The sequence below is a fragment of the Carassius carassius genome, chromosome 47 (assembly GCF_963082965.1).
Source record: "Carassius carassius chromosome 47, fCarCar2.1, whole genome shotgun sequence".
In the NCBI taxonomy this organism is placed as follows: Eukaryota; Metazoa; Chordata; class Actinopteri; order Cypriniformes; family Cyprinidae; genus Carassius; species Carassius carassius.
In genome coordinates this window covers 14215756-14241463 of record NC_081801.1, presented here as the reverse complement: position 1 = coordinate 14241463, position 25708 = coordinate 14215756, and the positions used below count along the sequence as shown (strand labels likewise).

General features: G+C 36.6%; 3 protein-coding genes across 5 annotated transcripts; 2 read left to right on the top strand and 1 right to left on the bottom strand.

Annotated features, from left to right (window-relative positions):
- The first annotated feature begins 2361 nt into the window (after nt 1-2361).
- Nucleotides 2362-6829, top strand: LOC132130673 (seipin-like). Of its 2 annotated transcripts, none has more exons than XM_059542453.1 (11): nt 2362-2425; nt 2989-3536; nt 3709-3790; nt 4043-4186; nt 4755-4889; nt 5038-5135; nt 5255-5396; nt 5473-5554; nt 5638-5703; nt 6016-6075; nt 6653-6829. In XM_059542453.1, exons 2-11 carry the CDS (start codon nt 3220-3222, stop codon nt 6799-6801), a joined length of 1275 nt encoding a protein of 424 aa, XP_059398436.1. In that variant the 5' UTR covers nt 2362-2425; nt 2989-3219; the 3' UTR covers nt 6802-6829. The 2 variants fall into 2 exon arrangements, with proteins under 2 accessions (XP_059398436.1, XP_059398435.1); XM_059542452.1 differs by having other exon boundaries at nt 6596-6829.
- A 969-nt stretch (nt 6830-7798) lies between these two features.
- On the top strand, nt 7799-18863 carry LOC132130670 (nuclear RNA export factor 1-like). Of its 2 annotated transcripts, none has more exons than XM_059542447.1 (21): nt 7799-8061; nt 11112-11334; nt 11422-11590; nt 11714-11797; nt 11900-12004; nt 12184-12264; nt 12349-12418; nt 12519-12607; nt 13204-13311; nt 13396-13505; nt 16910-16946; nt 17103-17174; nt 17256-17311; nt 17391-17498; nt 17635-17696; nt 17862-17977; nt 18057-18099; nt 18196-18268; nt 18350-18532; nt 18655-18715; nt 18799-18863. In XM_059542447.1, the coding sequence occupies exons 1-21, from the start codon at nt 8028-8030 to the stop codon at nt 18835-18837; spliced, it is 1923 nt and encodes a 640-aa protein (XP_059398430.1). In that variant the 5' UTR covers nt 7799-8027; the 3' UTR covers nt 18838-18863. The 2 variants fall into 2 exon arrangements, with proteins under 2 accessions (XP_059398430.1, XP_059398431.1); XM_059542448.1 differs by having other exon boundaries at nt 7804-8061; nt 18199-18268.
- A 425-nt stretch (nt 18864-19288) lies between these two features.
- LOC132130069 (peroxiredoxin-5, mitochondrial-like) lies at nt 19289-22924 on the bottom strand. Its single transcript, XM_059541691.1, has 6 exons — nt 22754-22924; nt 20895-21029; nt 20392-20523; nt 20230-20268; nt 20042-20106; nt 19289-19609 (listed from the first exon to the last, which is right to left on the bottom strand). The coding sequence occupies exons 1-6, from the start codon at nt 22763-22765 to the stop codon at nt 19504-19506; spliced, it is 489 nt and encodes a 162-aa protein (XP_059397674.1). The 5' UTR covers nt 22766-22924; the 3' UTR covers nt 19289-19503.
- Between the last annotated feature and the right edge of the window lie 2784 nt (nt 22925-25708).

Below are 25708 nucleotides of genomic sequence, written 5' to 3'. Positions count from 1 at the left end.
CCATTTTGACTCAGTGGTCTCTCCCACCTTGGTTAAGATCTTAAACCCCCCACATCTTTACATCACTCCACCCTCCCGCTGCAATCTTTCTCATGTTACATTCATTTTGTTGCAAATCTGCCCCCTAGTTTCCTCCAGAGAAATTAAAATACTGTTATCTGAAACATTTGGTGGCTTAAAGGGAGAATGGTTCTTAATGGTGCTCAGCAAGTTTGAACATGTTCTTGATTCATATTTCACCAATGAAGATGTCCAAGATGATAAAACAAATAATTTTTTTAATTTTTTTATTTATGTTGACTTTATACATGTTATACAAAATGTTTATACTGTTTTCGAAAAAACACATAATAGAATATGTAACGAAGTAGAAAGAACATGCCTCTTCATGCCTCTCTTAACATAAAATGTGTGATTTTTAGACAATTTAATTTATTTATTTATTTTAATTTTGTTGTATTTAATTTCATTTCATTGTAATTTTGAATTTCTTAAAGATTTTTCACACCATTGACCCTTGTTGTTTAGATGTAGATAGACTATTTTGCTCTATACTTATGTGTAAAATATTGAAAAAGAGATTCATTTATTCTACCATTGCAATCAAGTTTTATCTCTTAGAGAGAACTTCTTTGGGAAGTTGTTGTCTATCTGCTTTTAAAAAATGTGATATAAACGTTTTGTTAAAATATATATATATATATATATATATATATATATATATATATATATATATACAGTACAGACCAAAAGTTTGGAAACATTACTATTTTTAATGTTTTTGAAAAAAGCTTCTTCTGCTCATCAAGCCTGCATTTATTTGATCAAAAATACAGAAACAATTTTTAATATTGTGATATATTATTACAATTTAAAATAATTGTTTTTAAATTTATTATACTTTAAATTATCATTTATTTCTGTGATGCAATGCTGAATTTTTAGGATCATTATCACATGATCCTTTAGAAATCATTCTAATATGATGATTCATTATCAAAGTTGGAAATAGTTCTGCTGCTTAATATTTTTTCAGAACATGTGATGCTTTTTTAGGATACTTTGATGAATAAAAAGTAAAAAAAAAAAAGAAGCTAGGTTTTTAAAATATAAATATTTTGTAATAACAATGTACACTACTGGTCAGTAATTTGGGGTCAGTAATTTTTTTTCTTTCTTTTTTTTAATAAAATCAATACTTTTATTCAGCAAGGATGTGTTAAATTGATAAAAAGTGATAGTAAAGAAAATATATTATTAGAATATATATTATTAGAAATTGTTTTTTATTTTGAATAAATGCAGTTCTTTTTAACCTTTTATTCATCAAATATATTAGACAGCAGAACTGTTTCCAACACTCATAATAAATCAGAATATTAGAATGATTTCTAAATGATCATGTAATAGACTGGATGTTACATGTGACACTGAAGGCTGGAGTAATGATGCTGAAATTTCAGCTTTGCATCACAGGAATAATTTTTTTTTTTAAGTATATTCAAATAGAAAACTATTATTTTAAGTTGTAATAATATTTGACAATATTACTGTTTTTTCTGTATTTTTGATCAAATAAATGCAGGCTTGATGAGCAGAAGAAACTTCTTTCAAAAACATTAAAAATAGTAATGTTTCCAAACTTTTGGTCTGTACTGTATATATATTTTTTTTCTCGCAGTGGCCGTTCTATTGTATATTGATGTTTTTTTGTGTGCGTGTGTTACATTTTAAATAAAAAATAACCTCACAAAATGTATTAATTAATTGATTAATAAAAAAATCTCAAGAATTTGTTTTTTTCTGAAATTTCCATCGTTGTTAATTACTGATAACAATAAGAATAACAGGTTTCTTGAGAATTATGATTATTCTTTATGTTTTTTAACTGGTTAAGGCGCCATTGTTACTTGTTTCTGTTTTTGATTTTTTCATATATATTTTATTTTTTTTACTTTCATTGTGGTAATGTTTCTTTTCTTGCAATAAAAAATTTATTTTGCTAAAAAGCATTTGATAAAATCATTTTCTTTTTAATCAAAACCGATTTTCTGTAAGCAAACAAATGAATAAATTGCAACACTACATGGGCAGCACCGATGCAGAAACGCAAACGCGTCGAACAGTATATTTTGTACCTCTTCTGTTGCCGTACGCGTGTTTCTATCACACCAGCAGCGGCGCCACTGTGTTAAACGGATAGTTGTTTTTCTCTGATCTGTAGAAAGAAAGTGAGGAACAGTAGTTTTGGTTTTTGATTAAATATGATTTGTAGATCAATTGCTCTTCCTTAAAATGCATAAATTATGCGTCACTAGCACATAACAGAGGAAAGGAAGTGAAAGGGGTCGGTCCACTGGAGTTGTAACGTTATTCTGAAGCATTAAAATTTATTTGTCCATGGCGTTTATTCGAATTAAAGAAGGTGAGTTTGAGGTTTATGTTTCAATATTATGTACTTAACAGATAAAAACAACAGCATAATGTAAACTGCGGAATGAAGACAGGTAGGCACCAGTATGGTATCATTTTAAAGATACAGTTGTATGTAACGTTAACTGTTAAAGGATAAACTGAAATTACACGCACATCTTTTTATTCTGTTGTTTAATTCTTTCATATTTTACCGTATTATCGTTTTGCTTTATTCGTGTATGACTGTCAAATGTACAAAAAATGCATTATGCTGTAATAATTACAATTAATGAATTAAAGTTTCTGCTTCATAGAGGACGTGTGTGTGTTTTTTATGTATTTAAAACTATATAAGAATATAAAAATGTGCATAAACTTTAAAAAAAAAAAAGCGTTTGTTTTCTGAGCATGCAAGTATACAGTGCACAGTACAATATGATTTGTATTTAATTTTGTCATGTCTTCATCTTAAAAAAGTACAAATGTGCTAATTAATGTTTGTGTATATTATTGGAGTTATTTTGCAATTATAATATAATGAATGTGTTTAATTTTTTTTCATTGCTTTTTTAGGGCTCTCTGTGAATGCATCGACAATAATGGAAGAAAGCTGGAAAAGCACATTTAAATCGTCAGATAAGAAACTAGAATTAGAGCTAGATCCAAATGTGCCTTTGGTCAGATTTGTGTTATGAGCTTTTAACTGATCCCTATATTTTCAAACCATTCATTCTGACTTTAGATTAGAAGAATTATTAGATGTTGTGATGGATATATTATTGGATAGCGTGTGAGGAGGTTTGGATGAGTAAAGAGGGAAAGACTCCTTTGCCTGCAGTGGGAGGGCTGACGAGCAGGCAGCGTGACATCAGAGGACCCACGTCTGGACGTGACACCGAAGGACTGCTGGCTATGGGAGCAGCAATGGGACCGTTACTGCTTTGGCTCCAGGATGTGGCAGCAGTAACTCTGCTGAGAGCTCGCAGGACGCTTCTTAGGGCTGCCATCCTGTTCTGTGTCCTGGTGCTTCTTCTGTGGGTCTCAATGTTCCTGTATGGAAGCTTCTACTATTCCTACATGCCCAGTGTCAGCTTCTCCACACCAGTACACTTTTATTACAGGTACAGACACGTCAGGGCTGATCGGGAACGTCCCCGTATTGTTTTTTACAACGGCCTATTTGCACATGACTGAATTCTTCATTAGTTTGGTCCAATGAACAAATACTGTTGAAGGCATTACTGGAATTCGCTTTGTGGTTGATTCCTCTCCCCTCCGTTTCTTGTCTTACAGGACAGATTGCGATGCTTCAGATTCAGTCCTCTGTTCTTTCCCCATGGCTAATGTCTCACTCTTGAAGAATGGAAGAAACCAGGTAAACAAATTATAATTGTAATCAAATTATAATTAATTACACTAATTATAGACATGTTTTTAAAGGTTCTTTCGGCATTAGCTAAATATACACACAGTGAATAGCCTTTGCTGTAAACATTATCTAACAAGCCCATTAATGATGCACAAGAAAATTGTAATACTTACATAACTGATGTATGAACACGGAGTATAAAAATTAATTTTTGTTCATATTTACAGCTTAGTGTATTGGCTTGACTGTTTCTGGTAGGTGATGATGCCTGGTCAGGCCTACAGGATCTCTCTGGAGCTGGAAATGCCTGAATCTCCAGTTAACGCACAGCTTGGCATGTTCATGGTTAAAATGTTTTGCTATACCACTGATGGGACCGTCGTTCAGTCGGTGTCCCGCTCTGTGAGTGCAGACAGCTCCCACAAATTTCATTGTCGTTATGGTTGTGTAGACATAAACATAACAGTAATTTAAATAATATTAAATTATACCAATAACCTGTTCTAATAAGTGCTTAAAGTGGACTTCGGTATCACAACATGAAAATGTACAATATGAAAAATGGGTATTCATTTTGAGATTTGGTAATGATTTAACATTCAATTATTTGTGTTTTTTAACATTATTTCTGTTAACGTTTAGTGAGCTTTAGGTAATGGCAAATGTAATCTAAATATAAAAATAGGGAAATTGTGCATGCACAATCAATTATCCCCTATAATCAATTATCAAAACTGTAGTTTTGATTAAATAACTGCAGCGTAAAAAATGTCTTTAAAACAAAATCTTACACACTTTTAGATGCACTCAAATCTCTGGTAGTGTGGAATGTGTTGTCCATCTTCAGTCTGATTTAGATTCACATTTGATGTTTATGGACCTACAGTCAACCTTTTATATTACAACACCTGTCTGTAAATGGGTGTTTTGCTCATATTTCTTGTGTCTTGTTTTGTTTTTTCCCCATCAGACAATGCTGCACTACCGTTCTAATCTGCTGCAGACCATGAGCACGCTGCTGTTCTCACCCCTCCTGCTCACAGGTGTGTCTGAGCAGAAACAGCTCATCGAGGTGGAGTTCTTTCCAGATTTCAAATCCGACCTAGTAAGTTTATAAAATATGAGCTATGACACTGAAACATGTCACTGACATTTTTCAGATTATTCATGTCAAGAGTACATATCTGGGTATCATACATTTCAAAAATTTGTATTAATAAAAATCATGCATTATATTGACCTGTCCTCCACAGTACCAGCCTGCCGTTGGCGCTGTGATTGAGATTCAGTCCCGCAGGGTCCAGATTTATTCTACCCAGCTCAGGATCCATGCCTTCTTCACTGGCATTAGGTATTTGCAATGGTTTAGTTTTATTGGTTTATTTTACTATTCATGTTCCGTCAAGTAATGCTTCTCAGCTCAAGACTTTCCTCATGACCATCCTGTAATTCTCTTCTCTTTTGCTACAGATACCTCCTGCATAATTTCCCTGTGATGTCTGCAATTGTTGGGGTGGCGAGTAACTTCACCTTCCTCAGTGTCATTGTGCTTTTCAGTTACTTGCAGTTCATCTGGGGAGGGCTCTATCCCCCCGAGCAGGTCAGAGTGAAGGTAAGGCCATCTGTCGAATTTATTTAACCTTCATGCTGTCACGTTTCCACTGGATGATGTCTGTTTACATACATAGGTGATGATGGGAGACTCGACGCGTCTTCAGCAGAGGAGGGTAGAAGCACGGAAAAGCATGCACTCATCTGCCAGCACTCCTAGTAAGAAACCACAACCACTCACACATGATCATTTCAAGCAAACAGATCAGTCACTACTATACAATTTTTCCACTGTCCCCCAGTCATGAAGTATGGAGGAGATAACAGTGAACTGGCAGATCCACCACAACGAACCAGTCGAAACAAAGGTGAGACAAGTAGGAAATTGATTAAACTGATGCAGTAGATCTGTGTATTATTGTTATGATCCATATGGGGATCGAACTCAGGTCGGTGGTGGGAATATCCTTGGTGCTTATATAACTGCACCACTGGAGGAGGTCAAAACCAAATGCAGAGGAAATTACAGTGAGGCTCAAAGTCTGACTCCTGAGATCTATCCAGTGGGAAACCCAGGAAATCTCAGGCAGAACATTTCAGATTATATTCACATTCTATGCCAAATAAATGCAGTGATTTATGTCAATGAAGAATCATACAAATCATGTCTGTTTGTGCAGGTGAGTTAGACACTCCTAGTGCGATTGGGACAGAGGATCATCTGCAGGAGGATGAAGCTGGTAAAAATATGAACTTTAAACTTTAAAGAATAGAATAAGACCACTTTGGGGTCTGTAAGACTTTTAAAATGTTTATGAAAATTCTGTTAATGAAAATAAAATATAGTTCATTATTAATATTGTAAAATATTATTACAGTTATATAAAAACAACTTATTTTTGAATATATTTCCTTCAGAAATAATTTAAATGTGCTGATTTTGTGCTCAAGAAACATTTCCTAATATGATCAATTTTGAAAAGAGATGTGCTTCTTAATATTTTTTAAAATACAGCTTCTCTGTATTCTTTGATAAATAAAAAGTCCACAGAAGAGCATTTATAAGAAATAGAAATATTTTGTAACATATTTAATGCCACTTTATCAATTGATATCAAATATCACTGATTTCAGTTTAATGTGCCCTTGCTGAATTCATGTTTTAATTTCTTTAAAAAAAAAATCTGGACCCCAAACTGCGATGTAGTTTATAGAACAAGCCCATTCTTGATGACCACTGGTTAATATTTCCTTCAACAGCTCAGGACTCCTCTATAGATGAAGGTCCCATTTTCCTTAAGGCTCCTCATATTGCAGAGACCAGTTTGAGTGAGGAGGACCCTGATCATGAGCAGAGGGCAGCAGGAATGGGAAATGGGACTCAAGATGAAGAAACCACCCAAGCGCAGTCCTCAGACTGCGAGGCAAGGCTTAGACAAAGGCATGGACCCTGGATGAGGCTCTGAGCTTAAAACACTGGAGCCACCATAAACGCACATGGTGCCACCATAAACGCACATGCATTCTGTTACATTAGAGCACATTATATGACTCCTAGCTAGCATATTTGAGACATTCCTTTTGCAATGCAATGAGAATTACCTTAAGAATTTTTCAGATGCATCTGGAAACTTTACCTCATGGAGCTGATATCCAGCTAAAGAGAAATTCCTGCTCTGCTGCTTTTGTTCTCCTTTAGCTGATTACTTACTATAGGACTTAAAAGTCCTGCCATGCTTTAATCTGGTCTGTGGTTCTGTTACAATATCTATTTTGCATGTAAACTGTAACTAAGTGTGTAAAATGTGTCAACACTTCCATTTCAATCAAATGCTTTCCTCTGCATTGTGATGTTCTCACAATCTTTAACATGGCTAAGCAGTTCCACTCAACTTCTAGGGATATTAAATTATTTGTTTAATTAGTTCAAAACTTCTAAGGGTATTAAATTATTTGTTTAATTAGTTTAAAAGTTATTCGAAAGCCGAAAATGCAAAAAAAAAAAATTTGTTTGAGAGAAGCATGTTACATATTATGAAAAATAATTAGAGGACATTGAAGTATCATTGATTTGGGGAAAACAAATGTTACTAGTATTATTATAAATATTTATAATAATTACTATCATTACTGCTACTGTATACAATAATATTCATGGAATATTAATCCTAATATGAAAAGATATGGTGTTGTTTTGTTTTTTATATTTATTTAATTAAATTATATTAGTGGTTCATGCGTATTTGTTCGCTGTAACCAAAGATTTACTAGTATATCCGCTATATTCGTTGCATAGAGATTTTGATCATATCAGTAAATTATTATGAAAGGAAGAATTTGCAACTTTTCCTTTTCCTTCGTATGTTTTTTTTAAATGCTTTTTTGTTTATTGAATAAATCGGACATTAAAGTAAAATGCTCAGTCACTGTGTTGTAATCTTACTGTCCAACACTAGGAGGCAATAGTGACGTGACGTGAAAACACCCCACTGGCCATTAGAAGAAGAATGTGGCGCAGCTGCGTTTGAGACGTTGTTCTCACACAAAACACTGGCAGACAGAATCTTCCGATCTGGCAAGCTTACGAGGCGTTTATCTTAATTTCTCTCGGCTTTGTGTTATTAAAAAAGAAAACAGCGACTGGGGATCCTGTATTTTAAATTTTAAAGTCGCGTTAAAGCCTTCTTCAAAGATGGCGGCAGCGGACGACTCGCGCTACTATAGTGGTAAGTTTGAGCCGTTGGCGAAAGCGCTCACAGACATTTAAATTCTTTGACATTAATAATGTTTAATTCAGATTATTCACAATCTTATTGCATCTCAAATACCGTTTTCTAACTCTGTGTGGTCTGTCATAGTTTAACGCTAATCTATAATTTACATAAGTAACGTTAACATCTACGTTAGCTAGCTAGCTTTTGTTTTTGTAGGTGCACGATGTTAGCTGTTAGTTCAGACAAACGCATTATTCAACTGATTTTACCGAATATTATGTTATACTTTGTGATTTTGTGAAAGATTGAGAAACAAATGGAAATTGATCGAGGTGAGCTGACCACATGGTGAATGTGTTGAGATTGACCAACCTGAAGCTGTGATATCAAGATATATTTGTGTATAAAATAACCTCAGAGGAGCTTTATTTCCTTCATTGTTTTTCAGACTAACACGTTACAGTCATGGCCAGAAGTTTAGGCAGTGACGTAAATTTTGTGTTTTGCAAAGTTTGCTGCTCAAAGGCATACTCCTCCCCAAAGTGAAAATGTTGTCATTAATCACTTGCTTACCTCCACGTCGTCCCAAACCTGTAAAAGCTTCGTTCGTCTTCGGAACACAATTTAAGATATTTTGGATGAAAACCGGGAGGTTTGTGACTGTCCCATAGACTGCCAAGTAAGTAACACTGTCAAGGTCCAGAAAAGTATGAAAAGCATTAGCAGAATAGTCCATATGCCAACAGTGGTTCAACCGTAACATTATGAAGCGACGAGAATACTTTTTGTATGGGGGATGGAGCTCTCTCATAATTCTGCACATAAACCCTGCCCTGAATAAAGAATGGTATCAAAACGTCCTGAAAGAGCAGCGACTTCCAACGAAAAATTTGGGGATGATCCATGCATTGTCCAGAATGTTGGAGCACAATATCACAAAGCAAGAGTGATGAAGAAGTGGCTTGGAGATCATTCAATTTAAATTTTGGATCCATGGCCAGGCAACTCCCCGAATCTCAGTCCCATATAGAACCTGTGGTCAGTCCTCAAAAGGAGATTGAACAAGCAGAAACCCACAAATTGTGATCAACTCCGAGAACTATTAAGGCAAGAATGGATCACCATCAGTCAGGATTTGGCCCAGAAGCAAATATTCAGCATGTCGGAGCGAATTGTGGAGTTTATGAAGAACAAGGGTCAACACTGTAAATATTGACTCATTATATTTCTTTGCCAATAAAATCCTTTAAAACTTAAAATATGCTTATCAATTTTTTTCTGTATAGCATAGAAACATGGAAAAGTAATCCACAAATACTGAAGCAGCAAACTTTGAAAAAAATAAATTCATGTCACTGCCAAAACTTTTGACCAAAACTGTATTTTTGTGCATGAAGCGGCATGTGCGTCTTAATGTGACGATTAAACTTCAGAAGGCTATGATTTCATTAAATGAACACGAGTGCAGCATGTTTCAGAGTCCGGTGTTATGCTGGCTGCACACTAGACTTTTTTAACTGATTGTTAGTCTTATAGTCTTCTGAACACACACACTAGATGATTCCAGCAAACTGCGAGACCACACAGTTGATGATTGTAGGAACGATTTTATAGTGACTCTAGATATCATGGACACTCGCGATATCAAATGTGACTAGAGAAGATAAAAAAAATAGAGAATACCGTATTTTCCGGACTATAAGTCGCACTTTTTTTCCTTCGTTTGGCTGGTCCTGCGACTTATAGTCAGATGCGACTTATTTATCAAAATTAATTTGACGTGAACCGAGAGAAATGAACCAAGAGCAAACATTACCGTGTACAGCCGCGAGAGGGCGCTCTATGCTGCTCAGTGCTCTTGTAGTCTACCACTGAAAACAGAACGCCCTCTCGCGGCTGTAGACGGTAATGCTTTCTCTTGGTTCTAAATAAATGCGACTTATAGTCCAGTGCGACTTATGTTTTTTTTTTTTTTCTCGTCATGGCGTATTTTTGGACTGATGCGACTTATACTCAGCTGTGACTTATAGTCCGAAAAATACAGTAATTGTTGTCAGTTGGCTCTCCTGGCACGTGTTCTGTTTCACAGTTAAAAGCAAAGTATAACAAAGAATACGGGCAATGTATTCTGCTTTCCTGGCATTTTTTCATGCCTCCCAATCTTTCAGAAATGCAAATCGGCCTTAAAATCAGCCTTAAAATCCTCTAGTGTGTACTGTGCAGCCAGCATTGCTGGGAAACAGCTATATTTCTGCTGTTCCAAAAGCGCCTCTTAATGGCAAAGAATGAATTTGCATTTTTCAGTAAGCCTGTCTGCTGTTTCTGTTCGGACCAGTGTGAAAATCGACCCATTTTATGCCACAAACACATGCTGATGCATTATAAAAATCTAAACAATTAAAAGACACTAAGATCTATTTATATGCTGTTAATAATCGATTGCTAATTCACTGCAAAAATGCATTTCTTAAAATTTTTAACAAAAAAATTTAGTTAGTTTTTGCTTAAAACAAGGAAAAATATCTGCCAAAGGGGCAAGAACAATGTCATTGCTTTGCCTGTGAATTAAGTTTATTTTTATTACCCCACTTGCGGATTTGTTATTTTTAGTTTTAAGCAAAAATTTAGAAAATTATAAAAAATGTTATCTTCAGAAATAGAGATTTGTTATAAGCCATTTTACAAAACCAAGACAAAAGTACTAAGTACCTTGTTTTTTTTTTGCAGTGTAATTGTTTAATATAATTGACACTTTTGACTCATCAATTTTCTTAAATCTGGTTTAATGGTTGAAATGGGATGTTTACCATTTTATAAAACTATTCTTTTATGTGAAAACCTGTATCTGAACTGTACATTCAGATTTGTACAGTCATTGTTTAGTATGTAACCATAGACATTGCTCTACCCCGCTCGTACGGTATTAATTTTATTTGTGCAGGTGTCAAAAAGGTCTTAAAGTCTTTCATTTGATTAAAAAAATCCTGCAGGTACCCTGACAGTCTCTTTCGAAGTAGTGTGTAATAGTCACACCTCTGACTCTTTCGGCTTCCATCTATCAGAGCATGATGATCGTGTTGGTGGACCAAAGCACCGTAATCGTAAAGGCAGAGGCCCTTTCAGAGCCCCCCTGTACAGCGATCAGTTTTCTCGACCGAGGCATCGAGGTGGTCGTGGTGGTGGAGGAGGAGGAGGAGCCCCTGGTGCTTGGTCCAGACTTCAGGATGATGATGGAGATGTGACCATGTCAGATGGTCCTCAAGACATGGGCTCCCAGCGCAGATTGTAAGCACTTTGGGACATAATTACTCTTATTTTCTTATTTAATTGTTGAGGTACAGCAGTCAAGATTTTGCTAATGCTTGTTTTCAGCAACCCATATGGCCGGCCACAGAATCGCCGTGAGGAACGCAATCGCAAAGGACGTGGCGGAGGCAATGGCAACGGAGGTGGAAATGAAGATAGAGGTGGCAATCGATATGGAGGCAGAAATGGTGGAGGTGGTTCTGATGGAAGCCGCAAGAACTGGTTTAAAATGACTGTTAGTGCTTTAAACCTTAATAGCACATCAATAAAGCAGTTATTAATGTTTAAGGCTTTAATTTAAATTGTTTGTGACCTTATCGGAATATTACATTTTGATTGTATTTGTATCTGGCCACAGATTCCTTTCGGGAAGAAATATGACAAAGATTGGCTTTTGTCTTCACTTCAGAGCGCCAGTTCCACAACATTTCATGCCGTTCATGTAAGTCTACACTAAAAAGCATTACCTCAACATGCCTATAGAAAAGCTTCAATGTTTGTCATATTGCTGAATCTTTTCCGTCTTGTCTTTTTTTCCTCGTAGTATCACACTGATGGCAATAAGGCCGAGTTTTATGTTGATGACTCCACGACTGCTAATGCTTTGTTTAAAGCGTCACGAAAAATAACAGACAAAGATGGATATAAGGTAATATTCAGTATATTTGATTCATCATAAACACTGAAAGATGGTAAAAAAAAGGTATTTTTTCATCGTTCTAATGATATTTTTCTAAAGTATTAATCTTTTTATGTACGTATTTAAGAATTTCTAGTTTAACCCTGTGTTTGAGTTTGTAATTTAGTGTCAATCTGTTGGTTGGATAGGTGACTGTTCTAATGAACAGCTGCCCACCTCCTACTTTGATCTACACTGATCTGAAGGCCGCAGATCTGGAGCATTTGAAGGTGAGTGAGTGTTACTTGCAGGAGCCTTTAAGAGGATGTTTTAGTTTATTTCATTAATGGCTAATAACTGACTGTCTTCTGCAGCAATGCATGGCCAAGCGCTTTGATGGGTCGCAGCAGGCTCTGGATCTGAACAACATCAGAGTCGATCCAGGTTAGAATTTCATCCAGTCATCTTTCTCCTAATGAAAACAGTTATTCTGTTTGGCTTGTTGTAGGGCATGGCTCAAATGTTTGTTGTTCTTTCCTGGCAGATTTGGTTTCTCAAAATATTGAAGTCACTTTGAATCGGAGGAACTCCATGTTGGCGGTTATCAAAATAATTGAGGAGAACATTCCTGAGGTACGTTATATTTTACTCGAATGATGTAATGCCTTAAAATGTACATTTAAAAAAAATCGCACTGTTTTAAAAGGTTTGGGTCCAATTTATTTTTGAAATGAAAAATAATAAATGAAAAATAAGTTAATAATTTTATTCCGCAAGGACACGTTAAATTGTGAAACCGTGACATTAAAGACATTTAGAATGTAATGATTTCTATTTCAAATAAATGCTGTTCTTTTGAGCTTTAACAGAGTATTAAATGTATATTAAGGAGCATTAAGGAACTGTTTTGGTAATTAAATATTTTTTCAGCAGCAAATCAGCATTTTAGAATGACTTCTGAAGAGTAACGATGCTGAAAATTCAGCTTTGCGATCACAGGAATAAATTTTAAAATATCTAACAATAGAAAACAGATATTTTAAATTGCAATAATTTTTCAAAGTATTACTGTTTTACTGTGTTTTTTAACAAATAAATGCAGCCTTAGTGAGAATGAGTCTTCTTTTGAAAGCATTAAAAATCTTACAATCCCTTACCAAACTTTTTAACATTAGTGTACATTAATGTTTAACTCTATAGGTGTGATCCAAAAACTTTTCCTTTCACAGCTGGTTTGTCTGAACCTGAGCAACAACCGGTTGTACAGGCTCGATGACTTGGCAGATATTGTCAACAAAGTCCCCAACTTGAAGATTCTCAATCTGTCACATAATGAGGTACGTTTATGCTCCCGGACACCTGTAGATTTACTGTTTCCTGTAAGTTTTTCAGTCATGTCATGACATTGTGTCATCTTGTAGCTGAAGACAGAGAGAGAACTTGATAAACTGAAGGGTCTGAAGCTGGTCGACCTCTCATTGGAAGGAAATCCATTATGTGGACACTACAAGAACCAGGCTGACTTTGTCAGGTTAGTCTTCTCTGCCGCTTATTGCCAGAAAAATACTATACACAAGTACACAAATCCCAAGTGCAGGACTTCCAATCATATATTCTTATATTACTTGGCAGTAACAAGCCTCTTAAAACTATAGATAATAATCCGATTGATTTTCGGTAAAGTACATTAGAATGTAATGCATACATGCGTTGCGTTATGAACTGCATTTTGTCCAGCAATACAAAATCAGGCTCGCACAAACATCTCCGTTCACGTACTTGAGTAGAGTATCTTTCAGGCCTGAAAAAGAAAAGTTTTGCATGTTAGTGCACACATGCACAGGAATGCATGCAATATGCAATGACACACCCCATGTAGTTCAGTTAAACAACAACAACAACAACACTGAGAGGGGGTGTTGATGGCTCTATAACCAGTGTGTAAAGACGCCTAGAAAACATGGCAATCATTATATCTCCATTAAAGACAGACACATATATTTATATAGTGTGTTGAATGTTTCAGATTTGTGAGTTGATATTCACTTTGCTTTTGTTCTGGAGAAACAGTAATTCCCTGGCAGGAGAGAGTCTGATGTGACATTTGTAAGGACATTCTTAGTACAAAGTGTCCTTTTTGTAACATATTATCACAATTGAGAACAATGTGTTCTTAATTGCCCCTAATCACTGTATGTTGTTCTAAAGAAAAAGAATAATCCCATCTCAGGTAACTCCCACTACGAGTGATTTAAATGCTAAAGTAGTGATCATTCAAGCCTGTCTGTAATATGCAGGTGTATTCATTTTCATTATTTTCCACTAGTTCAATCATCAGGCATGTGATAATGATATTTACTTGTTTGAGTTCCAGTGGCAGTCCAGTAAGGAGCATAAGTTTGTCAACACCTCTGGGTCTTTATGGTTTCCATTACTGCTGTACTTCATTCTTGCTTTTTTCTGACCTTCTTTTCTGTCCCTTTACTGTTGGCCCTGTAGCTTTTTGCACAGAACACGGCAATTGGTTTTTCTAAAGCTTATTGTAAATCTCATAAGCTAATACTTCATTAGTTAAATTAAGTTTAAGCAGCAGCTTCTGCATGTGACCTCCCAGAATGCAAATGAATAAGTTGGCGTACAAGGACAGAACAACCATTGGAGATGATGCTCTGTTAAGTACATTTGTGCTCCACCTGTCTAAAATGCTGGCACCCTCCTCCCTCCACCCGCCCTGTACATGTCTAACACCTGAAGTACTGCTGATGCTGTTTGGCCAGTGAGAGGCTGGTTAGTCAACGACGGGTAAGATCCCAACTTTTGAATCTGGGACAACCTAAGGCAGGCACAGCCGCAAAACTGGCCACAGCCAACGTCTTGAAGATGAAGAAGACCATTCAAGGAAGAAGATGAGCTGTCTGTAAGGAGATGCCACGGGTGGGGAAGGAGAAGGGAGGTTTTTAAGAGAAACCTTGAGCCAAGCACTCCTCAGAAACGTGAGCTTTGCTTCACGGTGCAAAATGAAAAGTGAGAGTAGAGGCAATTCTCTCTCTCTGTTTCTGTATTGAAACCAAGGTGGAGGATAGTTCAGTGGTCAATCTGACCATTTTCACGATCCTTGTCCTAGAGCACTTTGGAAGAAAAACATCAGATCGTCATTTCAGCAAAGACAAAACATTGAGAAGAAAATACTTTAGGAGGATCACAAACAAGTTTTTGAATATTAATTTCAGTATAAAATAAGCTCAACTACAAATCAGACTAAATAAGAAATAGAAACAGAAGGTGTCTGGGCTCAAATTAAGCTTTAATTAATTGTTTGAATGAATACCCTACTGTTCTTAAATTTAATAGTAGGGTCCAAATAAAGTAGGGTGAGTAACCCATACACCTTTTATAGCTCTCATTTATTTTAATCGTTTTATGATCTGTTCAGAAGCTCGGGGTTCAACATATGTGTTCTTCCAAGTTTATTCTTTGCCCTTTTTTTTCTGATCCTGATTTTATTAACTCGCACTCTTTTAGTTTGGTTTCTCACTGAATTGCTATTCTTTTACTGTCTTCTCTGTGGTTCATCCATAAGTTTTTAGTGCCCCCCCACATACTGTTATTTTCTATTATTAGAACTAAATGTATTTATTTTAATTTTGAACTTTTCCCCTTAACTGTTAAAGCAATCAATGAACAGTTTTTCACTTTAAGCTTTAACAACTCACCATGCCAACATTTGTCAGGCTATAAGCTAATGCCTGATGCTGTCTGTTTAAAAAAATAAAATAATAATAATACAAGAGCCCCATTGAGATTATACCGTAAGAACCACCAGTGTGATTACAGGGTGTCAGATCTCAATGAATTCTATCAAACTCTCCCCTTCCAATGAATACACTTCTTAAATGTGCTAAAAAATTAATAAAACTGACTGACTGATTGATTGATTGATGGTGTGAATGTTCACCAAACTCTACACCTCACAACACCCCACTGCCCCCATCCCTTGCCAGCCTGCGTGGGTCTGTGTTTCGGCCTGTAGGGGGCACCGGTGGTGAGTATTGTGATTGGGTAAGTACTGTGCCGGGGGGAGGGAGGGAGAATGAACAGCGCTGTGATTGGCTCATTGTTACCATGGCTCTGATGCCCTACAAAACAAACTTGATCAAGTATTCAGCAAACCTTCACTGTTTGTTCAAATGAAAAGAATGGTGTTTGTTTAAACGGTTACACTACTCTTCAAATGTTTGGTGTCACTAAGATAATTAAGAAATGTATACTTTACGTTGGTATTCAGAAAGCTCATTAAATTGAGTGATACATTTATCATGTTAGTAAAAAGTTCTAATTCTACTAAATGGTGTTCTTTCGAATTTTCGTTTCATCAAAGACTCCTAAAAAATTGTATAAAGGTTTTCACATATATTTAAAGCAGCACAACTGTTTCCAACATTGATAAGACATGTTTCTTAAGCACCAAATCAGTATATCAGAATGATTTCTGAAGGATCATGTGACACTGATGTCAAAGCTGAATTTTCAGCATCGTTACTCCAGTCTTCAAAGGAATTAATTACAATTTGAAATGTGTTCAAATAGGAAATTATTTTAAGATAATTGTAGTAATATTTCACAATATTACTGTTTTTACTATAGATTTGATTAAATAAAAGCAGCCTTGGTGAGTATACATAAAAATAAAATAAAAATCCTACCGACCCCAAACTTTTGAACTGTAATGTCTAAAATGTGTAAATCCTCAGTTTTACAATATCTCAGGCCTGATTGATAATTATCTGTAAGCAATACTCTTTACCTGTTTGTCCCATACATAAGATGGCCTGATTTAAGTTTTTGAGTGTTTGTGTGGGACTGTTTCATTGGCACGTGTGCAGTGCTTATTAACGTCGTTGTCTCTCTTGTTTTGTCTTTGTGATTTTTGGACAGTGCCATTCGGGAACGATTCCCTAAGCTGCTCAGACTGGTAGGAAATCCACAGTGTTCATCTGTCGGTGTAACATTATTAGCTTTAGACCAAAAATTGTTGTTAACCATAAGAAGTGAATATGTAATCACACTCGCTCTTTGGCTTAATTATTTATTAGATTCATTATTTGTCTGTTTATTGTTTAAACCACAGGATGGACACGACCTTCCACCTCCCATTGTTTTTGATTTGGAAGTTGCTCCTGCGACTCTTCCCCCCTGCAAGGTTTGCTCAAGTTTTTTTTCCCCACTTTGAGATGCCCATTTTTAGCTTTCAGTCTTAACTTCTGTTTTACTTCAAACACAGGCTAGCTACTTCTGCTCTGAAGAAATCAAGAACATCATCCTTTGCTTCCTGCAACAGTATGTATTATTTGGTCTTTATACAACAGTTAAACTAAAACATTCAGATCAGTGTTCATGTATCTGTCTCACCCTCCAGGTATTACAGCATATATGACTCCGGAGACAGACAGCCCCTACTGGATGCCTATCATGATGGGGCAGCTTTCTCCCTCAGCATTCCCTTCACCCTGCAGAACCCTTCAAAGTACAGTATACCTTCTCTCTCCTCGATCATCCAGTCAGCATCACCACCATTGACTTGTACTGAGCAGTATGATCTGATATTTCTTCCACATGGTCTGCTAACATTTCCTTGTTTTTCTCAATCCTTTTGTCTGCAGAAGTAGTTTAGGCGATTATCAGAAAGACAGTCGCAATATCAGACGTATGAAAGATGACCCCAGTAAGTTATTTAATAATCTAAATCAAGCTTCTGTTGTCTTCTAATTTGTTAGTTTTTGCAACATTAAGGCACAATCGCATGTTTGGATTTGGCCTGCAAAATTTCACTGTGTATTTAGTATTAAATTGGGTCCTGAATTGTTTGAGTTGTGCCGTTTTCTTTCAGCTACACGGTTTCGTCTGATGAAACACACAAGGTTAAATGTTGTGGCTTTCCTGAACGAACTCCCCAAAACTCAACATGACGTCGCCTCCTTGATCGTAGACGTCAACACCTACACAGTGAGTCAAATTTGTGGGTTGCTGGTTGCATATTTCACGTTCAGGTTTGCGGTTCTTATAACATCGGTGTTGTCTGCAGGCTACATTGTTGGCATTTACAGTCAGTGGAGTTTTCAAAGAGAGTGAGTTTCATCTAAAACGATTCTAAATCAGTAGTTTACTCTGAACTGAAAGAGGTTTGTGACCTGGAACATAATTTTCTCTTTTTTTTTAATAAGTAGATGGCAAATCCCGAGACTCGTTCAGAGCCTTCTCCCGGGTGTTCATCGCTGTTCCTGCTGGAAATACTGGGTATGATCTCACGTATGAACATTTATTTTGCTTAATGTGCCATTGGTCTCATCATTGTAACATTTATTTTCAACTCTTCAGCCTGTGCATTGTGAATGATCAGCTCTTTGTTCGAAATGCCACTACGGAGGAAATTCGGCGTGCGTTTGTTGCTCCAGCCCCCACACCGTCCAGCAGCCCTGTGCCCACTCTGTCTGCCCCTCAACAGGAAATGCTTGCTGCCTTCTCCCTCAAGTCTGGCATGAACCTAGAATGGTCTCAGAAGTAAGGACTAAAATACAGGTTTATTATGGCTTTTGCTAGATATTTGTTCTGCTAGATTCATATAAAGCTGGATAGCTTGTCAAGGTCAGAACTGTCTTGACTTGCAGACTTTGTTTTTTCAGGTGCCTACAAGACAACGAATGGGATTTTGAAAGGGCTGCTCAGATCTTCACTGGCCTTAAGGTACACTGTAAAAAATGCTCATGTGTCCTGCATTTATGACTGTCTTTTGTCCTTTATTGAATTTTTATTTTATTTTTTTGTAGGCACAAGGAAAGATCCCAGATGTTGCATTCGTCAAATGAAGAGTTTTCGTTAGGGGTCTTCCTGATTCTTCCCAGCCAAAATAAATGCTAGTTTTTTTTTTCTCCGTATTTTTGGGGGTTCTTTTTTTTGTTTAAAAGTTGTCAATTTAAGATTTTTTAATAGGAAAAAAAAAAAAAAACCTCTGGAAGGCACCAACACCATTTACTCCCCACTATGTAAATTGTAAAAAAAAATTCTCCCCTAAATTTTCCGTTAGTTGTACCTGTTCAATGCTTGTTTTGTAAAATATTAACCATGATTTTTATGTACTAGACTGTAAGAGTGAATAATTTTACTGTGAATTACAGCTGAGAAGGAAATCCATACGACCCTTTTCATTATTATAATATAAATGCTATTTGCACCATGGGGCACCAGCATATTGTTTTACATCTATTATACTTGAAGTATGAAGTGCTTCAAAAAAAAAAAAAAACACACCAAACTGGATTTAGTCATGAGGAAAAGGTTTATTGTTGCTTTGGTAACCAGTATACTGTAGGTTTAGCAATGAAGTATTGCTTCGAGTAAACAAGTTAGTTCCTCACATGGGTTTCCCCACAGTATATGCAATAGTGTTGTTCATTGTTTGGAATTTCCTGTTTCCATGTTTTTGAAATGATAATTGGTCTATGATGAGAGTGACAGACTGTACACACTAACTCTTAAATCTCACTGAGAAAGTTTGGAGCCAAGCTGCAGGTCAGGCCTTTCCCATCAGGCTCCACGCTGAGCTTCCGGACCACTCCATCTTCAATCAGCATGGCATACCTGCACATTTACAGTAGAATCAGCAGAGGCAATTGAGAAGTCAAAATTGTCAGTTCCACTTGAAAATGAAAGTTTAGCTACAACATGTACTTTGAGAACCATCCCATATTTTTTTTACGTAAATGTGATTGTGGCCATTTGGAAGGCTTCCCGTTTCATCCACTTCCAGTTATTCTAGCTGTATAAAACATTATGCTGCTTGATAGTACAAACGGTTTTCTTATCATTTTAAATGTACCGTTTTACCTCAAAACACATTGGTTTAGTGCAAACAGTTTTACGGTTTATTGCATTAATTTTTTTTTTGAGCAGCTAATGATTCAGAAGACTTGCACATTCCCAGAAAATCATGCATTTCCATGTTGCGAGATAAAGTAGATATCATAATCATGACTGAGGGACATGTTTTGTTCAGAAAGACAGTCAGCTCACCTTTGAGACCTCAGGTTTCCAAGCACCTCGAACAAGTGATCATTGTTCAGGAAGAGATCCACAGCCTGTATAGAGAAAGAGAGGTTTAGAAGATCTATACATCTCAGACAGGGACTGCATTTGAACTAAAATAACATTTAATTCAGTTATATTTCAATGGATGAAGGTGCTTCAAAAGCAAGCGTCACCTTTGTGAACACTCCTGTGGGATCAGCCAGCATCCGAACCTATAATAAATCAACCGTGTAACAACGAATTAGATAATTCCAGTCTTTCTAAACCCTTAAAGAGACAAATTAGACATTGTTCTAGTAAAAAACAGGTTAATTACGGGCGGAGAGTTTTCCCACCTTGCCATCTGCTCCGTTCTCCTTTCCCCAGGCAGACATGACAAACACATCATTAACAGACACACATGCGATCTCATCCACACCTTTGGCCCTTAAATCCCCAGCCTTCTGTATGAACCCTGGGAGATGAGTCTGAGAAAACAAGTGAATAAAGACAAACAAGACTTGCTTGCATTCTCATACAGATGAGATTTATTACACTTCTTTCACAAACTTTATAGAGGTCTTTTTCAGGGACAAAATGAGTGTCTCAGTTCAGGCTTGGCCATTACTAAAATGCGTATAGCTATACAGTATTTGTATAGCTTGTGATGATGCATTGCAAAACAATTAAAATTATTACTGATGTACTGAGCCACAGTACATGTTATGTTTTAATGTGGTAGATCTTTAAGCTTTGGTTGAAGTTAACGATGTATTTTTGTTATCCCCCCCCCCCCCAAATTAGCTTGAGATTAAAAAGACTTGTTACGGTTTAATGCCAGAAGATCCCATGTTGATACCTTTGAACATCCAGGTGTGAACGCTCCTGGAACACCAAAAAGCACCCCTTTTTTGCCCTTGAAGAGTTCGGCCACTGAGATGCTATTCTCTGGGTTTCCCTCGTAGACCAAAACATCGGGAAGACGTTGACCAACCTGAAGAAAATGAAGCAGCAGCATGAATAATGCAGCAGGAAACGCATAAAACTGATCAAACCGTTTCAGGTCTTAATCCATTATGTATTAGTGAGTCAATTCATTTCCACAGCAACATAAACAAGCTCAGATGACAACAACCATTCCAGGAAACTATCCAGTTTCACATCATGTGCTGTCATCTTAGAGAGAAAGAAAGAAAGGTTTGGACACACTTGATTGGCTGAATGATTCTTGTGATCTTGGAAACCTTATGCTTGGAAACTGTCATGACTCATGCTCAACAAGAACCTGGTACTCCTATACAACAACAAAATGATGTTTATAGACCTGCCAAACAAAATATTATTGAATTGAATAGATTTGGGCAATTCTCCAGCAAAAAAAAAAGTGATGTCATTTAATAGTCTTTAATTGTTGAAGAGACAATTATAATATAAAAATACTATTTAAAAAAAAAAGATGATAAACATGTACAAAAACCTGATCAACTGTAAGATCTAACACATCATTTCTGTTAAATGTACAGTCCTTGGAAGTGAAAAAGAATACGCAAGTAATCCGATAATTTCCAGAGAGGGTTTATGTTACATCTACTTACGATGAGCTTTTATTCATCATCATGTGGCTTCTTTAAAACCACTTGTGTTTTTATGGTGGTTGCCAGTATATTATAAAAGGAAGATAATACATTTTAGTACTTTGGTATATAAATATGAAGAGAGTTCATTAAACATACATTTTTACTCCACATGTAATTTGAATACATAAATATACAAATGTTGCTAGCATTTGTCTTAGTTCTGGCAATCATAGCTGCTCTTTTTAAAAACACGGTACTATTTCCAACAGGGTAGATTTTATCAAACTAGTATTTATTTTTTTCAGAAACCAACTAAAGTAGATATTTTGGGACTAAATTATGATTAACATCACAAACTCCGTTAATAATAAATATTTACCATAAACAAAAATATTTATTTATTTACTTTTAAATTATGTACAGGGATACTTTAATGAGCATGTAGCCTAATGTTAAATATTTAGGATTTATTTTCTTTTCTCGTCATTTTTGGTCATAAATACCTAAAGTAATATTTATGTTTTGTCATGTGTTCACGCTGGTGTCTGCTGATGAATTTGTCTTGCTAATGTATGAAAGTCTTCGTTATATTGTTTAGTTAATAATGTTGTGGTTGTTGGATAAGTGCACCAAAAAAAAACTGCTTTTCTTCTCGGTGCGTATATTAGTTCAGTATCCTAATAATCTTATTTTAACAGAACTGTGCGGTCATACGAATCATGAACCACTCATCTTTACAGAAAGCGCGCGGCTTTACAGAAAGTGCTCTCGTTCTAATCAAAGGTTTCATGAAATCGTACTAGTTGTACCGCTTAACTCGCGTTGTGCGTCAGGCCTACGAGGAAATAGTTAACTCCCTTCACTTTGCGACTTTAACTGATCGTATTTGAATAAGTATCAGGAAAACAAAATCGAAACAAAAATCTCAGTATGCTTGCGTAACATCACAGACACAGCAAAAAACAACCCGTGCTTGTAAAAATGCTTATGAAATGCGCCTAACAAAAGCACCCACGGCCGCCACAATATCCCAGAAGCATCTAATGAGTTTATCTTAGGCGTCGCGCGGTGAAAATAGTTCCTAGGTCACGCGCAAGGCTAACGCCAGTGCGGTCTCTGGATGTCCATCTACAGGTCTTACCTGGATCGGCATGCTGACGGTCTGTGTGGAGTGTGTTTGGAGTGTGTTTGAAGTGTAGCAGTCTGTTCAGTGCGCGGCACGGACGGCTTTCTGTAGCAGTGGAGTGAAAATCAGATTTTTTTGTGTGTGTGGTTTTTATAGGAGCGGCAACGCCTGCGGGAACACACGCCTCCCGCCCAGATACTGAACGATTTTCATCAAAGCACCTACTCACCTGCGACTACTTAACTTTATTACTCTATTAAAGATAATATACTGGTATTAGGACAGTGATTAACTGTTAATGCTGGCTTAATTTATTATTATTATTTTGTCTGTGTGCATAGTAATATAAATTGCACACATTTAATATGCTGAGATTCTATTTGATCTCTAGGTCAAATCAAACTACAATGTGCTTTTTCAGAAAGAAAGGCAATGCTGATATTTATACAAATGTGAATATATGAATATGTTACTTTGTTATTTATTTACAATATATATATATATATGGTAACAGAGTTGATCATCCACTGCTGACAAACATAACAGCATAAAACTTAAAGTCAATGTGATAAAAAAGAAAGAGCTTAGTTTCTGGAAGGAGGAAGATGTAATTGCAACAACCGTTTTTTTTTTTCGTTTTGCAATAATAAAAGGGAAAATTTGATGTTGCATGATCTGCCCACAGGTCAAGGGAGCCAATCATAATGTTTAAAAGTAATTTTTAATAAGACGGCTTAGACCAATATACAGTCAGAGAGCCCAATTAGAAATTGTTAGCAGTGGACCCCAGTAATATTTAAATAAGGTATCTGTCTAAATCAGAGACATTAATGTACTACCTCTTTCAAATATGCTGAATATGGGGCACTTTGTAATACAAAATAATTACTGTAGCCAAATAATGACATAATGGTTGGTATAATAATGGGAATAATGGCTTGGCACAGTTTCAGAATATATCATTTGTCATAGGAATATAATAATGTCTCCCCACAGGATAAAAAATCAGCAGTAAATCAAAGTCAATGCTGTACCAATTTTCCCATCCTAAAAGACTTTTTTCAAATGACCTTTTTTCAGCTGAAACCATCTGTCTTAAATTTCAAATATCTGAGAAACCCCAAAAAATCGTCACCTTTACAGTGTGACACGTGTTTAAAAGCATTAAAAAAGATTACTTCTTGACCCAGACCACTTTCATATGCAGTAAAGGACACATATTTTAGTGTTAAATTTTAAGAACTTTATTTTATTTTTTTAATAAACTTAATAAAATAAAAGACCTGCTGAGATCATTTCAGTAAACGTCTTGTTAACTCAGGTGAGAACGTTGACGAGCACAAGGCTGGAGATCATTATGTCAGGCTGATTGGGTTAGAATGGCAGACTCCTAAAGAGGATTCAGCTGCGGGATCGGAGTGCCACCAGTGCAGAGCTTGCTCAGGAATGGCAGCAGGCAGGTGTGAGCGCATCTGCACGCACAGTGAGGCCAAGACTTTTGGAAGATGGCCTGGTGTCAAGAAGGGCAGCAAAGAAGCCACTTCTCTCCAAAAAAAAACATCAGGGACAGATTGATCTTCTGCAGAAAGTTTAGTGAATGGACTGCTGAGGACTGGGGCAAATTCATATTCTCCGATGAAGCCCCTTTCCGATTGTTTGGGGCATCTGGAAAAAGGCTTGTCCGGAGAAGAAAAGGTGAGCGCTACCATCAGTCCTGCGTCATGCCAACAGTAAAGCATCCTGACAACATTCATGTGTGGGGTTGCTTCTCATCCAAGGGAGTGGGCTCACTCACAATTTTGCCCAAAAACACAGCCATGAATAAAGAATGGTATCAAAACACCCTCCAACAGCAACTTCTTCAACAATCCAACAACAGTTTGGTGAAGAACAATGCATTTTCCAGCACGATGGAGCACCGTGCCATAAGGCAAAAGTGATAACTAAGTGGCTCGGGGACCAGAATGTTGAAATTTTGGGTCCATGGCCTGGAAACTCCCCAGATCTTAATCCCATTGAGAACTTGTGGTCAATCCTCAAGAGGCGGGTGGACAAACAAAAACCCAATAATTCTGACAAACTCTAAGAAGTGATTATGAAAGAATGGGCTGCTATCAGTCAGGATTTGGCCCAGAAGTTGATTGAGAGCATGCCCAGTCGAATTGCAGACTGACTCTTTGCATAAATGTCATGTAATTGTCGATAAAAGCCTTTGAAACGTATGAAGTGCTTGTAATTATATTTCAGTACATCACAGAAAACTTTTTGAAAACTAATATTTATGTAATTCTCAAAACTTTTGGCCACGACTGTACGATTGAGAATCCTTAACCTTCACGAGGGCGCTGTATCCCCGCGGGTCGCTTTCACGCGCGTGATGTCATACAGCACGTAAGCACACGAGGGCAGCACGCACGCATACTGTACATGACGCAGTTGGCACGAGTGATGTTTCTCCCTCACAGCGGATGGTAACCAATTCGCACTACTTTTCCGTAAGTGATATCGTTTTATCTCTGCAATAGTACTAAATGTAACTATAACATTTACATAAATATACCTGTAAAGGAGAGCTGCACCATATCTTTCACCATAGCTTTGTCTGCCCTACAACCATAGACTGTAAAAAAATATGGACAAAGCGTCTGTGACGTCACCCATAGACTTTCTGAAGAATGGGTTTGAAGCCGTTTATGGGGGGTATGGGCTGCGCCATCTTGGGAAATCCTAACCCCGCCCACCTTCTGACGCAGCGCGCTTCACTCAGCTCGCTCTGCAAACTCGGTCATCTCTGTGTATATTTTAGGCAACGAAATATGTTATAAAACACCATACTAACTATTTTCGTTTTCATTAAAAGAAATCTTAAACATTATAGCCACACAAATGTGGTTCAGGCAACGCATATTGATTATATTCAACTACACATAACGTTTGCCTATTTATGAAAAAAACAAAATATAAAACACA